Source organism: Notamacropus eugenii, chromosome 1, assembly GCF_028372415.1.
Source record: "Notamacropus eugenii isolate mMacEug1 chromosome 1, mMacEug1.pri_v2, whole genome shotgun sequence".
NCBI classification, from domain to species: Eukaryota; Metazoa; Chordata; class Mammalia; order Diprotodontia; family Macropodidae; genus Notamacropus; species Notamacropus eugenii.
In genome coordinates this window covers 85,380,116-85,398,712 of record NC_092872.1, presented here as the reverse complement: position 1 = coordinate 85,398,712, position 18,597 = coordinate 85,380,116, and the positions used below count along the sequence as shown (strand labels likewise).

At 34.8% G+C, this 18,597-nt stretch overlaps 1 protein-coding gene across 15 annotated transcripts in view; it reads right to left on the bottom strand.

Annotated features, from left to right (window-relative positions):
- Nucleotides 1-18,597, bottom strand: part of RBFOX1 (RNA binding fox-1 homolog 1) — a 377,245-nt gene that overhangs the window by 110,672 nt on the left and 247,976 nt on the right. For all 15 annotated transcript variants that reach the window (XM_072608585.1, XM_072608562.1, XM_072608545.1 and 12 more), the window contains exons 3-4: nucleotides 10,486-10,629; nucleotides 3,844-3,897 (exon numbers count right to left, since the gene is read on the bottom strand). In XM_072608585.1, the coding sequence (XP_072464686.1) occupies nucleotides 3,844-3,897; nucleotides 10,486-10,629 (198 nt within the window). The remainder of the gene's footprint in view (nucleotides 1-3,843; nucleotides 3,898-10,485; nucleotides 10,630-18,597) is intronic.

Sequence of the window (18,597 nt, the reverse complement as noted above, 5' to 3'; positions counted from 1 at the left end):
GAGATCTGAAGATATTATTGATTTATGAACATTGGTGTTTTTATTTACTACCACACCCCATCCTTAGAGCATTGTGCATGCACCTCCTAAAATCTATTGAATGTGCAGATATATGTTGCTCTCTGCAATAGAAATGCAGGCAAAATGGTAGATAATTTGAATTTTACCAACAAAAATTTATTTCTATTAGGAGTGCTTACTATTTAAAACAACTTTAAAGTCAACCTCAAACCAGATCCAATTCATATAGTTGTTTTCAAAGTATTATTTATTTTTGTGACTTATAGCATTCTGACTTGTATAATACCAATAGTTAAAAAGAAGGATAGAAAATGTTTCACTAATTTCATTAGTTTGAAGAAGTTCTAGCAAGGAGATTTCTTCTATTAATGCAGCTCAGTACTTCATCTTCAGGTAATAATCTCAGAGAGTTGCCTAGAGTACTACAATATTTAAGTGATCAGCCAGATTTTGGTAGAGGTAGAGATGAGATTAGAATCCAGGTGCTCCAGTCTCCCAAGACCTGCTCTCTATCCATCATGCCTTTCATAGAAAAATAAAATTTAGTATGTATTCCTTGCTATAATAATGGTATCTTCATTTAATGGAGTGCCTCCAGGGCTGATCACTCTGTTAAGTAAATATCCAAAATTATTCAGTCTGGCCTTCAACAAACTTACCTATTTGTTGACACTTTCCTATTACAAAATTATACCAATGAGGTCATTATAATTTTTAATTCAGTTAAAATATTTTACTTTAAATAAGTTTCCCTTCATCAACTCAAAATGATATCAAATATCAGTTAAAGGAAAACAAAATATTCCTAGACATATAACTGCTCCAATTTAGAAAGTCACCATTGTTCTGTCTTTTCTTCATCAGAATCCCAATAAACATACCTTTACTATGGAACATACTGAGAGCTCTACACCCATTAAAAGAAGCTATTTTTAACATTCCCAATCAAAAAGGGAAGATCGACTAAAATATATTTTGTGAGATGCAAACGTAAGTGGGCTTGTTCTTAAGGTTCCTGGTATCAGGCAAATCACAAAGATGACGGTAGCCTTAAAAATAGCGGCATCAAACTATTTGAATTGCAAATGACATTCTTCTAATGTCCTAAAACAGCTCAGAAAAAGCAGGCTTATGAATAAAATGTGTTGTATGTATTTATACATAGATGGCTATATGTAAATGTGTTTATGCTTATTTATATACACAGATAAAGTGGCAAAAATGTAGAAAATGTTTTGTAAAAGTTAAACAGATGCAATTCTTCAGAAATATGCTTGGAAGAAAATCTGTAACAATCAAACTCAGGTTTGGATTTTTTTTTTTTTTTGCAAGTATTAATTAGACCTGGGTAAGAAAATTACCAAAAATACCTAATTCACTTTGCTAATGTAAAAACTTTCTGTAATGCTTCTTAAATATCTGAGATGATTTTTTGAAGGTCAGAGATCAAAATATTGAACTGCTAGAAAAAATGACTATAAAACGTTTGTCATGGTAGGCATATATGACTGGGTTCTTAAAGCAGCGGAAGAGAAAGCAATAATGACTTAATTTCTCAATTATCCATACTAATAAGCACTACCAGTACTGTGGCAGGGAAAGAGGACTACTTCCCCCAGAATTCTCATCTTCGATTAATTTTATGTCTCTTTGGAAGGGAAACTGCTGAATCTCTTGAACAGTGGTGTCAAGCTCAAACAGAAACAGGGATCAGCATTCTGCACATAAGAATGCCTGTGGGCTGCATATTGACCTTGTTTTAAAATGTAATATTATGTATGCTTTATTTTATTTTCATTTATTTTGTTAAACATTTTAAAATAACATTTTAATCTAGTTCAAGCTGCCTTGTGCACTAGTTGTGGTCTGCAGGTCATGTTTGGTAACTTCTGTTTTGGAGCATGCAGTTCAATAAAGAAATAATGCTTTTTCCTCTTTTCAGGAGTTAAACATAAAAGAGCTGACTGTGGACTACTATACTTAGAATCAACTCTTTAATGCCTACAGTACCACCTAGAACACAGCTCATTTCTCATTCTGCGGCTCAAGAAGTACTATAAAAAATGTCTGTATGCCTTATCTGGTAGGTGATTTCTTGCTGGCATAATTCATTTGTAGTCCATAAATGCAAAGACAGAAAGCCTAAGATTTGTTCCATCTGTATAAGGGCAATACAGAAAGAGACAATAACCTGGTCTCACAAATGAAAAAGGGGAAAGCAGGCTGGGATGCCTTTGGGAAACTGCACAGTGCTTTTAATGACCCTTTCACCTCCAGCTTCTACTTACAAGTCCCATCTCTTTAATATGAATATCCTTTTGGTAATGCTCCATTGCTATCAGTATGGTCTCCAAATATTTAAAGTTATGGATCATCCCACAAACAAGAGAAAGGTTCCTGGTGAGTGTGAAGAGGTAATGGCATATTACCGATGAAGGACTGTGCAGAAGTGCATAATTAAACTATGAAATACATGTATGAATAGAAAAAGAAACAAAGCAGTTAAAGAACAAGAGTTAATTTGATGTTTAGTCACAACGCCAAGAGATCGGATATGTTAGGTGGACTGCCACGTAAGATTTATGTGTGGATTTAGACAAAAAGCTTCATAGGAAGAGATAGCATGGATGGTTTGCATCTACACTACTGAAGGTAGTACTCACATTAATGAGATCATAGATTCATCGAGGTATGTTACCATATGGAAAAGAAAATAGGACTTGAAATTTCTAATACTCTAAATCACAATCTCCTCTCTACCACACTCCCGATTATGCCCAATAAATGCCTTATGCCTTGGGGGAAAGGTGGGAATGCTAAAGTTACACCTTTTCAAGTTGCAACGATATCTTATATAAATTAAGTATAAATTACCTAAATCACTTTCTTAAATGTTACTATGGTGTTGTGATAGGAAGAGTATACCTGCCTAGTAGCTATTAGCTATTTCTTATTTTACCTATTACTGGTAAACCTATTACTGGACTGTGTATACGAGTTCACCATGATCCCAGGCACACAGGAACCTCCTGAAATCAATGCTGTTTTGTAAATAAAGCACTTGAGTATTTTCATGTGAATGTGAAAACACATGGAAGATTGTAGGACAAGAATTAAAGTAAAATGGGAATAAGAAATATTCCTATATATTTTCAGAAAGAGATTTCTGCTAATTGTATTCCAGGAAAAATTGGCAAGAAGGAAAACGGAGAAGTTTGGCCTTCTTTAACAAAAATGATTTTATAGTAGATTCTCACTTATACTAAAATATTGTATTATATTTTCAGCCCCCAGAGAGTTTATCCTAAACTCAGTTTCCTAGTAAAGATGAGGTGACAACAATGAGAAAAATTCAAAATATGAATCCACATAGCAAAAATTTGATTGTATTCAAAGGGTTGGTGTATTAGAAGTTTCTTTACTATCTCAAAAAAAGAACTGAACTTCAATAATACGGAAAAAAATCACATTACAAAAAAACTTTCTCATGAGAATGTCCACTTATTTACATATGAACAGTCACCCCTAAAAGAACAAAAATACATAAGCATAAACTATCATTATTATTTTAAAGCACAAACAATTTTCAATGAAAATGTTGACATATTCAGTGCTTTTAAAATCTACTTCTTATACATACTAAGCTGGACCCAATAAATTGCACAATGTTATGGAAACTGAGTAGCTCTCTAAAGTCATTTCCATTAAATTATACCTTAAAAACATATCATACTTTTATTACATCAGTGCAGTTGTTTCCCCCTTACTCATAAAAATACTTTAAGTAGCCTAAAATATCCTAGAATGAATTAGACAACTTACCTTTGAGCCTCGCTCATTAAAAATTATTTCAACATCTAAGATTTTACCAAATTGCTGCAAAGAAACAGAAATATATAAACATGAGCAAATGAAAGCACATCATGCTGCACAAACTGGCAATTATTTCAGAATATGAAAATATTGTTATATCAAAGGCATAAACTGTATTTAATACTCTACAGTTAAAGGGTATGATTAGCACAGAGAAGCAATCCAACCAAAATTGCTAAATTCCCACATTATGAAATCCTTAGGCAGAATCTCTAGTCCAGTAAAGACAACTTATTTACTAAGCAAATAAAAAAATAATAATGTTAGGAATGGCTTAGTAGGACTGGCCTATTCCATTTTTCAGGGGGAGAAAGGTTTCTTGCAACATTGATTTTTAGCAGGAGTTTGGCAATTGATACACATATCAAAATATCATGGTCCATTCCACTGTGGTATACATAACAGCCAGAGCAAGGTGGGGATGACCTTAGAGGTTGAAGAAATGGGAATTATACTGCTGACCCTGTCCACACTCAAAATATGTGTATAACTTTGATTTGTCTTCAGAGTAAACGGTATCTGCCATGTCATGATTCTTTCAATATTATTAGAAAGATAATGTTTAAAACTATCGGAGTACCTAAAATGGGGTTCTTGGAGAATTTAATCTTTAAGTATTTATTTATAACTGAGACTTAGAATAGGTTTATTAATGCTGAACAATGTATACATCCACACTATGAGAGGGGTACCTTCAATAAGAAGAGGCATAGATATTAATATTAAGCAACTGTCACATTCATTTACCTTTGGTTTCAAGACAGTTCCTTAAAAAATACCTTTCCTGACATTTTGGTCAGGAACCAGTTTATTCCTAGAGAACACACCTACTCAAGGTGTTAGTAAGTGGCCAGAGAGAGTCATCCTGGAATTTAAGTTCTATTTCATTAATAAAAGAGAGAAAAAGACATACATGAATAATTGAAAATTAACTACCCTTTTCATGATAATGAACAATATTCTGACTTTCAATTTATGACCGTTTTTTCCTCTTATTTTTGCTTTCATTTTACTGCACTTGCCCTCCCCTACCTGTTTTATCCAGCTTATATACTATTTGTCCAAGCAGCTCTCTAATCCAACTATTCTTGAGGCAGCAGGCAACCACGAAGCAGAGGTTGGGACCTTTGATGGTATTTATAAACAGAGGAAGAGAAGGCAAAGTCCATTGGATTAAGACAGTGGAGAACAGATATGACTGCATGTGACCAATGCACATTCTCTCCACAGAGAGAAACACTAGGATAGTCTGGCAAAGCAAGTCAACTGGGTTTTAACAAATCAAGATGATTCTACAAATGGAAGATGTAAACACTGCTCAGCAATACATGGTGTAAAGCAGGGTCAAACTACTAAACTGTGGGCACACACACACACACACAAAATTGTTTTGTATACGTTGTGAAAAATAAATTGTTCAAGAAGTAAAGAAAGAAAAGTTTTGAATGCAGGACAAAGTTAAGTTAAAGTATGTTATTTTATTCTGGGGCTCCTTTCTTTTAAAAACATGTTTTTCAGTTAAAGTAGATATTGTTTTCAAAAAAGAGAAGGATTAAGGCACTAAGGAAACAAGAAAAGTGAGCTAAGTGGTGAAGAAAAAAGAATCCACATTTCTTACATGTATATTGAAAATGTATCACATGAATAACTTGGCCAAAAATGATGCAATACATATACTGATCATTTAGGAGGGGAGATAGTATTACAGTGACTAATATGCCTATTGCCATGTATGACATTCTCAAAGTCAAGTGCAAGTCATGTCATCATTTCTCTGATGCCATGGTCTCCTTTGGCAACAAAGGACACACACGCACACACACACACACACACGCACACATGACATTCTCAAAATACAATAAAGGGGAAAAGGAATTGTGATTTTGAACATTTGCACAATATGCAAACAAATGAAGACCTTTAGGTAAAAGAAGTTTTCTTCTCTTGGGTTTGAATTTCACTGCTGTGAATTACAACAATGGGAATTTTTCTTAAATATAAATTCGGCTGGGTAAAATAAAGGATTTGACTTTCAAAAGGAAATTTGAAATTTTACATTAAAAACTAGCCTAACACCCTATGGCTTCTGCTACTCAGAAGCACTATATTTTTCTACTTTCTACTTAGAATATAAGAAAGACACAGGTTGTTGCAAATTAGTCTCAGGAATGAGAAAACAGAAACAAATGTATTTACGGATGGAAAATTATAAAGAAGTGCCCTCCACTTCCAGTATCCCAAATGTCAGCTAGCGTTCTTTGATTGTATATGACGAAACTCCTTTTCTAAAACCAGGAGTCAGTAAAGACAGAACAAGAAAACCCCAAGTAGAATGATTTTGTAGTTAATTTGAGCGATAATGCTGTGTGCCTGAGATACTTTATGTGGATGCAAGAATGATGCCCCCTCAGAGTCTATAATATTTAGAGCTATTGAGACAAGTAGTAGAAGAATGATAGAAAGTGTAATTGAGAAGTTCTTGAGTAACGATGTAACAGCTGGCATATTTTCAATGTAAATTGACATTATACAAGACAAAGACATAACTGGTGTTTGCTCAATAAGGCTATTATGATATATCTCCAACTCCATAAAAACCATTCTGTTATGTACATCAGAACTTTATCTAAAAGCTTCAAAACAAGGAGTAGAAGAAATAGATAGCAAGGCCTTGTAGATCATCTTGGATCAAATAATATTTTTCTGAAAAACTACATAGGATGATAAATCAACATAGTGTTTACAAAAAAAAAAAGCTTAAGTTAGCTTAAAGCCCTGAACATAGGACTAAGAAACAGAATCTTTTAGGCAACCTTTTGTGTGAATTCAAATATATATGTGTGTGTGTGTGTGTGTGTGTGTGTGTGTGTGTGTGTGTCTATACACATATATATTTAATATCTAGTTATTCTAAATGCAATAAGAGTGTCCAAAGAGACTATCTCAATGTACTGAAAAATAAGATGTTTGGCACAAACAATGATGCAGCTATTATATGCATTTTTGACTAACAAAATAATGGTTACACAATATAGTTTTACATGTTCTGAAAGTCGCCTGGTTCATTAATAGAAACTTAAATAGAAAACGTTCTTGTGTACAAGACCTTAGTTTTGATAAGCAAAACAGTGTAAGAATGCCATTATAGTCACTGTTAAATTTTGAAACTATATTCACTGCTCAGCAGTTTCTGAATATATCAAGGTCAACTACAATCCCACAGTAACTACATATGAGAATTACAAACCCTAAGAATAGATTGAATCATTCCCTCCAGATTCAAGGAATTCTGGAACAAATGTAAAGGGAGATCAAGTTATCTTTTCAAAGGCAAATAAAGTATGTTAAGGAAGTTATGTTATTCCAGAAGTGTGTGAAAAGTTGATGACTCCTACAACGCTTAACATTTCCTACCCGAAGGAGATGCATGGCTTACCAAGAGAAGAAATTGACAAAAAAAGTATTGCCACCTTAGGCCATCAAATTTTCATTTAGAATCAATGTTCTTTGTAGTATAACTGTTAATAAATACAAAGAAGGATTCAAAAGATACTGATATCAGATCATGAATGCCATGCTTATATAAACTTCTGTAAATGAATTTGCTTGTTTCCTATTGTGACCTAACAGATTAGCAAAGTGTTGGAAGGAAAAGGAGAGCAAAGATGATTTATGAGTTATTGGAACACATGCCTCAAAGGACAATGGATGTATAGAATAAACTCTGTCAGTGTCATACCAAAAAGATGCCAAAACCTTAATTAAAAATAAAATGTGTAATATTTTTAAAAACCATTTGCTAAGATATGATTATGCCTTAAAGCATTGTAAATTTCATAAAAATATTAATAATAGTTCCTCTAGTCCAATTCAGATAAAATCATACACTCAGGCTAGAAGTAAAAGTATTTCTGTATCTTAAAAATATAATAATTCAGAAATGAACCCAGTAAAGAATACAGAGGTTACATCTATATGATGCCAAAACAGCTGGACGTCCTTAACCTGTGCTGGGTTACTTTCTTGCTTTCAAATTGTTTAGAGGGGTTTATGTCACTTTCCCTCTGTGCTGCCTGCACTCTTTAGCCAGATGAGAGCAAGATTACAGATACTTATGGGGGAGGGGTTATCTCTAACCCAGGATGGAATAGTTACTTATGTAATGTAATTATACTGGAAATAACACTAGGTGTAGAAAGATGCTATGCTCACTTTAATTCAACCAATATTGACTGGATGCCTACTATATCCAGATCACTGTAGAGGATATAAAAATGAGTGGGACAGAGTCTTTGCTTTTCAGGAGCTGAATAATGTCTCTTTGGAATGTGTGAGGAACCTCCCAGAATAGGGAACATTAATTCACTGAATACCAGAGATTAATAAGTGAACCATTATTTCCACCACCTTCAACTCAATTCATCTTGGGTTTGGCACCATTGCTGTCAGCAGATGAAAAGGAGATTCCATTTGGTTTATACTAATGCAATTACAACTTGAACCAATATTTTCTGGGTCAAATTGTTTTCCTTCACTCATTACTCTATTACAAGGTTTGAAGAACTACTAGCACTAATATTCAAATAATTCACCAATTTAGCAGCAGAGCAAGACCTAATGTAGACTCAGAAAGACTGTCTGCCTTTCAGGCTGTCACTCATAATGTACTATAAGACATTAACTGCCCTCCAGCTATTTATTACCAGGTAGGCAATATTTCATGACCCTCAAGTAAACAACTCTTGATAAGGAACAAGATGAATCCACATGTTTTAATATTGGGATTCCTCTAACTACCTATCATTAAAATACGTCTCAATATGTTTTACATGTTTAATGTCCATTTTAACATGTTGAACTGTTAAAATTAATCCTTGGCTTGAAAGTTCCTAGGAGTACCTTTGTGCTTTGGAGGGGACAAAGGAGTTTAAAGTTATTACCAAATGAGAGATAAGGAAGAGACTGTGTGTGTGTGTGTGTGTGCATGTGTGTGTGTGTGCATGTGTATGTGTGTGTGTGTGTGCATACACACAGCTTTTCCTTTAAAATGTCAGAATTCAAGTTTGAGTTCTTTATATTTTGGGGTGTGTATTCCATTGCTGTGTCTAGTATAGACTCAATGAAATAGCATGTATGTTTATTAAGAAAGAAACACAAATCCTAGAATTATTTAGATTGGGTGATATTTCCCTTATTTATAGAAAGGACAGAAACACTTCTCTACCCTCATAGGTAAATAGATGATTTGGATTTCCACTATCTGCTTCCATTATTTTCCTCACATTCTTTCCTCTATCCCAGTTTCTAGAAAGAAATCTCAATAGCAGCTAACCGAAGCTTTAAAGGCAAACAAAAGGGTGTATTCCTGAGAGGGAGGAGGGGCAGGAGCCTATTTGGTCCTGTTTGCTCTGCAGCGTCGAGGCCAAATTGGGCAACTATACTCTAAAAGACCAACAATATCCGGTGGCCATGCTTATACCCTTAGGGGTATTGAGTTATTGAAAATGTGCTCCCCTGTCCACAAGCCAATGAATACTGGTGATTTTCCTTTCAAAACCTTTACCATAACACTCCCTGATGGAAAACAAGGTACGACATTCTTGGGATAGCCCTTCTTTCATGGAATCTGATGATCTAATTTTAGAGAAAGTTTAAGGAATGAGTATTGCTAAATATTTTTCCATAGGCTGCGATGACCACTGCATAGACTTTAATTTGATTTGAGGTACAGTCTTTGCAGACACCTCTGACACACTTTTTCTACCTCAAAGAAAACAATGTTCCTCAGATGAAAGCAAAGTCCAGCATCAACTCTTCAGATTGATACTCATTTCAGCAATTTGGCAGAAACAAATATGTAAACATATAAATCCCCATTTCTCCTTCTCTCCAGGGTAGAATGCAACATTTAAGTAACTGTAATGAACCTTTTAAGTTTCTTGCTGCCTACAGTACCAAGAAAAACAATTATTAATCTTAAAACATGTGTGTGTATTACACATATGAATATTATATAAATGTGTACATAGGGGTAATATCTATTTTAGTCATTTCATCATAATTATATGACTGTGAAATGGTTATATTCATCTTACAAATGCCCTTATGGTCTTATGGTGCTTTTTTGTTTATTTTAAAATTAGTGAGATTCAGGGCCCCAATGTGACACTTGGGGATGCCCCGGCTGCATATGGCAATCCCTCCTTCCATCCCTTCCTCCATCTAGCTACTTACATTTTATAGTGCTCCATAAGGATTTCTATGGTCCCATTATACCAAAATTCCTTCATGCAAATTCAGTTTGATATTCATTTTTTTCTTTTCATACTAATGCTCCTTATAAAAGGAACATCTGGCTGACTCTCAGAATGATAGGGAATGCGTGGGAAATTAAAGAGAAGTGCCTAAGGGAACTAAACCACAGCCCATGGGAAACATGAAGACTTTGTAGCATCTAGGCCTGGGCCTTAGAACATTTTCTGTTGAAAGGAACCCCTGTGCCTCCTAAGTACCACGTATGAAAGGCACTCAGGTGAGGATAGGAATGCTTCTCCAAAAATGGATAAATGAAAACAGAGAGATGGTACTTACCCCAAACATTTGCCTGAGGTCCGGATCCCGGAATCTGAAGGGGATATTTGAGACATGCAGCCGCTTGGGCTGTGATTTGTTTTCTGTGTTTTCAGAAGGTTGTGTCTGAGGCTGGCCGTCAGTCTGTGCTGCATCATCTGTCTGCTAAAAGGACAAAACAGAAACAAAGTAAAAGAGGTCTTCAGGATAGTTTCAGGTGTAATATCTCATTTCCAAGTCACCCTATAATGGACGAATGCAAGTTACAAAGAAATCAGGCAAGGAAAGGTCTTAGTGAATTATGAAACACAGAAAGGTCTGTTGGCTTTGCTCAATGCAAAGGCTATGCCTGCATCACTCTTGAATCTTTTCAGACAAAATATTAATGAAATTCAACTGGGGGCAGAGTTGAAGAGGAAGGAGAAATGAACCAGCTCTTTGGCACTGCATATACAAAAGCTGACCAACTGAATTAAGCATTTAGACAATACTTTAAGTCCCTTATAAGGCACAGTCCTGTAAAAAGAGGATAGATATATTTCCAGTATCGTAAAAAGAAGGAAATCTCACCCACCTGATGTAGCGCCTTAGATACAGAAAACAGAGAGGAAAAGAAAGGCATGTCTTTGCCATCATGATTTTTATTATATTAATTCTAGAATTTGATCATTCCATTTAGATGTTTTTAATAGCCAGACTTTTAGATGTCTTCATTCACCTGGTTGGGAGTTAAAATTATAAAGGTACTTTCCTCTGGTGACTCACTGAGACGAAGCCCATTTGATCTAGAGCTATGAATTTTTCAGACCTTGTTTACAGAAATATCACTTTATTTAAAAAGTAAAATATAACTAGATAATCTATGACAGCAAATTTTCAAATAATTATCACTCAGAACAAAGTGCCGCATTTTCCATGAAGCCTCTGTGATTCCCTCAGATGCTAGTGAGGAGCCTTGCTTCAAAAACTACCTTTATTAATTTGGTGAGTTTTTTGGTCTCCTTATATATATACATATTTTCTCCCCTACTACAATGTAACTCCTTGAAGACTAGTTTCACTTCTGTCTTTATATTCTCAGCATTTAGGTCCATGGGGAGTGAGGGGGCATAGTAGCTTTAGTGTCAGTCCAGGAATGAGAAAGACCAGAGTTCAAATCTGGCCTCAGATACTTACTAACTGTGTAACCCTGGACAAGTGGCTTAACCCTGTGTGCCTCAGGTTCCACATCTCTAAAATGAGCCGGAGAAGCAAGTGGCAAACCACTCCAGCATCTTTGTCAAGAAAATGCCAAATAGGGTTATAAAGAACTGACATGACTGAAACAGCTGAACCACAGAGTCCCCTACCTAGAGCCCAGGCAATTAATAAATATTCACTGATTGATACAATTTGGTATATTTCTTAGTTAATCTTTAACTGGCATCAGTTTAATGTAACCATGACTTATTCCCAGATATCACTTAAAATGTCTTTTTCTGATTCACTAATTTGTATCTAGAATTCAAATTCCTCTGAGGTAGGTACCAGGTCCAGGAGCTCTAGTGAGTGTTGTTAAAAGATCCAATGGAGGATTTCCTTGGTAGCTAGCAGTTCCTAGTGATCACAAGTAACCTTTTTCACTGTGCTTAAACTAGCAGAGCTATTTAAAGTAATAATTCAAACTAACATTACTTGCCTCTAAAGAGTCTGTATTACACTTCCTCTGACTACACTCCATTCTTTCTTCCAAGTAACTAAAGGAGAGAGATTATAACTGTGTATGCCAGAGGCTTAACAAGACATTTTTCTACCTATGGTGAGGTCTATAAACCATTCCCAAGGCAAGTGGTAGAAAAACTGGCGGGTATTTTGGATGGGTAAGGAAGGATGGGATGCTACTTTGTTGCATGTAGAGAAATCCTAAAATCTATGAGTAGATACAGGATGGGTAGTGGAAAACACTCTTTCCAGCCTGCCCTCTAGGCCCTTACTATTTTACCTAATTCTTGCTAAATATGCATTAAGCTCTGTAGTTTCTCTACCTACAAAGGACTGAGTGTTTTTAGCACCCTCTAAATTCAGTGCCATGTGGCAAAGTTCAATTCACCCACATACTAGTAACAGTTCTGATGAAGGGTATCTCAGATATGTATCTTTTCTTTCCCAAACAAAAGAAAGAAACTTTCTATTCTAATCCTAAATGGTAGAGAAAAGCTTCTGCCTGTACCCCACACTTCTAGTAATAAGGTGTTCTTGAACAATAAATGAAACTACTTCTCCTAGCGGTACTCTTAACAACCTTCAATTTTTACAAACTACCTCAGTAAGAAAGATCCATAGAAACCTATTCTCAGAAAGAACTTGTATCTTATATCGAAGAACATCTGTTGAAAAATGTAAACAAATCTTTGAAACAGAGGTTTAAAATCATTTTGAAATAATAAAATGTGTCTAATTTAAGAAGGATAGAAAAGATAGACATGTTTAGGTCATATTTTTTAAAAAGCAGTCTAAAGTCTTACATTACAGAGAAATATATATATTATATATATACACACATACATACACACACACATATATAATTGCTCATCTAATTTTATTTACATATATATATACATATATATACATATATATATATATATATATATATATATATATATATATATATATATATATATATATATATATATATATATATAAAGAAAAGTTTTAAATGTAGCATTTCATAGGTCCCCGGAAGAACAGTTCAGAACTAGGCACCAAAGAAAAACAAGTATTGGAAACCCATCCCCTTCCTTGATTTCCTACCTCCCCTTTACTGAAACTAACATATCAAGTATCTAGGACTGTGAAAAGCACTTCACCCTGGTAACTAAAGGAATTAGTTACTGCTTTGTTGTAGAAAGCAGGATCTTGCTGACGATAAAGGGAAGTGACCATGTCTTCCTGGGCTGAGGACAATAGGCAACTTTTCTTGAGTGGAAGAGTGCCATAAATGAATTGAAGGACAAAACAAGAAAAAAAGTATTTTCCAGATGTACTGCCTAAAGAAAGAAGAAACTCAATGCATCTTGAGACCACCAAGGTCCAGCCCCTTGAAAATTACATGGAAGTTCATTTTCCATATTGATAATAAGGTGACCAGTGATGTTGACTTGAGAAAATGACTTTGAAATCCTTCATTGGTATAGTACTAGGAACATAGTAAGCACTTAATAAATGCTTTTCATTCATTCATGCTTCATCCATCCATTCATTCATTTGAAATTACTACTTAACTACAAATTAAAATGGCTTATTTCGCTTTCTGAAAAGAAGACTTACTTGCATTTAAATTTTACCACAACTGCAGAATGTTTCAGTTTAATAAACCTAATTAGGAATTACAGAGATTATGATTAAACATATTAAATGATTAATAGCATTATGTCACTCATGTGAAAATTAAAATTAATCATCTTTAGTCTAACAGTACTTTGGAGAAATCTTTGTGTTGTTTTCTTTGATAAAAACATACAACGCTTAATTAATCATTTTGTAACACACATTTGTACAAGTGTCCGTGAGTTAGCATATATGAATACCTGTGTGCATAGCATAAGCTACAAATGGGTGAAGAAAGAAGAGAAAAAGGTTCTTAAAGATTATTATGTCTGTGTTTGGGTTTTGCCTTTTCTACTACTACTGTGTGTTAAAGTCCATGGACTCTGTGCTGCTATGGCTCTCTTTTGTGTGTACTTTACCTAGGAATAAATACAAGGGGAAAATTCAGAATTCAATGTCACCAGATAAAAGAAACTCATAGAAGGGCTCTGTCCTCAGGTGGCTGATGCATTTTTGTGGTGTAGGGATACAATTCTCAGCATAACTACAAATTAATGCTGGTTTGAGAAGAAAAATCTACCATTTCTTATACCTAGAATAATTTTCTTCTGTGTATGCTGAAGGTATACTTTTATTGGGAATATCTTGATAATCAGTTTGTGGAGTGGGATTTCGTTTGACTGTTGCTGCTGTCAGTTTCGGAAATCGTCCCTGAGCTGACCTTGGCCATAACACTATTTCTAGACACTGTGACTTCCCATTATTTTATTATATACTGGCCCTTCTAAAGTCAATGAAAACAGAACCCTAGAAAAATACTCCAAATTACTACCAATAAAAGAAATGATCATTAAAAACAGCTCTGAGATTTTAGCACTTCATACCCATAAAAAATTGCAGAGATGGAAACAGTTACTGCTTGGAGGCTGTAGGGGAAGTCAAGCATATTAAATCACTATGTTTAAAAAAATGTATTATAAATTTAAAAAGTAACATTTCAATCTACAAATACAAGAAAGAAGTATATGAAATTCTATATAGAACTATGTAAAAGTAAGAATTTTCATGAAAATCATGATTTCATAGCATTTTCTCTTTTTTCTTTAAACCTGCTGATATTTCCAAGCTCCCAGCTGCAACTTTACCATGACAGGAGGAAGGCTCCTTAATATGCAAGGGGGTCCAAAGGAGTGCTCATCTTTTTGCAAAGGCTTAACTACAGGTTCCTGAATAAAGTTGTTACAAAAATTTTATATCTATATATTACATAAAATACAATAGTAATAAAATTGTCCCCCTTGTCTCTATCCCCTTCTGAACTTTCTTTTGCTCCCATCTAGGTATTTTTCAATGATTTGAGATTTACAAAGTGCTTTGCAATTATTATCTTATTTTATCTCACAATGATCTCCAGTATAAGCATTAGTACTGCTCCCATTTAACAGGTAAAGAAACTGAAGCAAAGGTTAAGTGACATGCCTTGGGTCATATACTTAGGAAGTGCCTGAGACTGGATTTGAACTCTGATCTTGCTAAACCTAGATCCAATGCACTATACCACCCCGCTCCTACTCAAAGGGGAAATGTGTCATATAGGAATACCTTACTTCATACAATGTACTCCCAGAAAAGTTGAGTGTAAATGTTAATTTACTAGGAGAATTTATTGTTTAAAGGATCTCAGAAAAACAAAGAGTTATGTGTTAACACAAGTAATCAATTTCTTCGTTTTGTTGGATATTTGTACCTATGATTCTTAAAGCAGGGCAAATTTTGATTATTAAATTAACCTTGATTTAAATTATCATTGATATTAAATTAAGAGAAGCTGGTTATAAAACTTCACTTTTATTTCCCCAACAAATGTGTACAAAAGAAATAAAAACAATTATATATCAATTTTATAAATGAGGAAACTAATGGAAATGCCTTGCCCAGATATACACCACAGAGATTGACAGTTTAAAATCATCTTTTCTGTTCTATTTTGTATATGGAAATTCTCATTATGATTGATGTTCGTTAAGTTCAGAATAAAATCATCAAGAAATTTAATTTTTAAAAGGAAAAAATGACCTGCCCAGCGTTAGACGGATATTAAGTGGTAGAGCTGGAAATCTCACGAATAGAAGCCTTTTAGGAAGGAATTTAATAAGGATTGTGGAAAAATCATGAGACTAGAGTTCAAATTCCATATGTGCTACTGACTACACATGTTACCTTTGGCAAAGCAATTTTGCTGGATCAAGTGAAGTGATTCAAATCAATTACCTTTAAAGTCCCTTTCAGGTACCATCTCTATTTTATAAGAAAAGAAAGCATAAGCTTGTGAACGAGGCTCCGGAAAAGTAAGAATTTTCATGAAAATCATGATTTCATAGCATTTTCTCTTTATTCCTTAAACCTGCTGATGTTCTTGAACTTTCAGCTTCAACATTACAATGACATGAGGAAGGCCCCTGCACATGTGAGTGGGTCCATAGGACTGTTGATCTTTCTGCAAAGGCTTAACTAGAGGTTTCGGAATAAGCTCATTACAAGGGCAATGCCTTTTCTTGCTTTGGTCCTGTGATAAATCCCTATCAGGATTTGGAATGTTTGCTGCAGGTATTTCTTAATAAACAAACTCCCCAGATACTTCTGGGTGTTATCAATGCTAAGAAAACACCGCTGGCTTTAATCTTCTGAAGATCACTTAGTGCCTTCACAAGGACTTTAATAAAGAGCTGGGGGCCTCCTCCCTGTCCATAATCATTCCTAATTCAATGAATAGCTTAGAGCTACCCAAAACTAATCCCAGTGAAATTGGATTTAGGCATCGACCAATCCAGCAGTGACTATATCAAAGGATGAATGCAGTCTTATAAAAATATGTGCCTTCTGGCTGCCCCTTTAAATTTTGTCTTCTTTCTTTGCCTATTAATACTCCTCAGTTCACCTCTCAAGTTCACCATGCCTAGCATTCCAGTTATTTGTTAATGTTTACATTTTCCTATAGACCAAACCTTGGTTTTATATTGGGATAAGCACTGGAATGAAGATTTGTTTGCCTCTAGGCAACTCCTAATTGCAGAAATTCTTTCTTGCATGGCAGGTCAACAACATTTCTGCAAAGCAGAGTCTAAAAGAGTTGAGTCCATAATTCAGAGGTTATGTGACTTGCCCAGGGTCATAGAGTCAGTATGAGCGAAAGATGGAAGTTGACGCCAGGTCTTCTTCACTCTCTGGTCCTCTATTATCTACACCATGCTGCCTCCCTAGGTCTTTAGATTATCATCACCTAAATCATAAACAAAAATCGATTAAGGTTTGGGAGACAGAAGGGGAGTAGGACATGATGGTAATGATCTCGGAGTCTTCTTTTTTAGTTAGTGAACCCTGTAACTAGCCTCACTGTTGCCTCTTAAGATAATAAATAGGAATTACTTAAACATCATGGGTGGGTAAAGGTCAGAAAACTGCAACTTGCAAACAAAAGAATGAGTGGCTCAAAATGGATGGATGTCATTGTCAACTAAAGAAACCACAAAGGAATAAACTGTACAGAGAAGAAGCAGAGTCAAAAGACAAGTCTCACCGCTCACTGCCCATATGCTACTTGGGCCGGAGGCAGAGAAGAACATTCTGCATCTAGGACATTAAATGTATTTAAATAAGAAAAAAACCAGCAGGAGCAACAAACAGTTTATTTTACAACTGTATATATTTTACTATCTCCAATTCCACCATTAGGCTCCTAAAAACCCAAGACATAAGAAGTTAATGGAACATTATTTTCCCCACCATTAGCCTATTGAATATTTAATATTGTATCTACACTACAGACTTGTTTTTCCTTTTATGCACAAGATTCTTCAAAGTGATAAATAAAAAGTGTATTTTTGAAAAGCCAGCTGTTTCTTCCTCCTACACCAATCAAGTTATTTCTGTGAGAGAAAAGCTTGTGAATGTCTTCTAGGCATTATTTGATTAAGTTGACAATATTATGTGAGCAATGGTTCAGTACCCACTGTGCTTTACTTTTGACCAAATTGATTTGTGTAATGAACGCTTGTTCAGTCTCTTCTCTAAGCTTGAATAGGGCTCTTGATTTAACCAGTAATGCTGGAAGCCAAGTGAATTTACAGCGCCCACAGTCACTCTCTCTCAATCTGGAGAGAATACCAAGCGAAGTACATGAGCAAGCATAATTCAATCCATTGGGCTATAAGCTCGGAAAATAATATCACAGAGCTCTGCAATATACCTATTTGATTTGATTTGTAAACCTGATAAAAAAGCAATCGAGAAAAGTTCAGGGAGAAAAATATATATGTTCTAAGCAAAAATGTAACCCCATTGAATGTGTACAAAGAACTGAAAAAAATCATGCATACTAAATCAACATCATACCTTGCTTATACAATATTATACATTCTCCATTTAAAAGGAAGATTGTGAAAATTCATTTTCCTTTTTTCTTCAAAGGAGCTCTGGGAAAGAATGAAACCAAAGTTTGGTGTTTTTGTGGGATGCTATTTCAAAATTTACTGCCAAAGAATGTTGGGGTATGAAAGATTCATGTGACTTTGCCACACCCCCCAATTCAGCTGTGTTGACAAATAAATAAGTTAATCTCACTGCTTTTGATGTGTTAATGTATTATTCCCCAGCTCTGTAGCACTGGCTTTACAGACATGTGCCACATAGTTTAAAAATATATCCAATTTCACTGAACTATGAGAAATTCAAGAAACATGGCCAGTGATTCAGTCAATTAATGGGAGAGACAAAGGATGAAGGATTCCTATATTGTACCTAGTGATCACTGAATACAGGAGATACCAC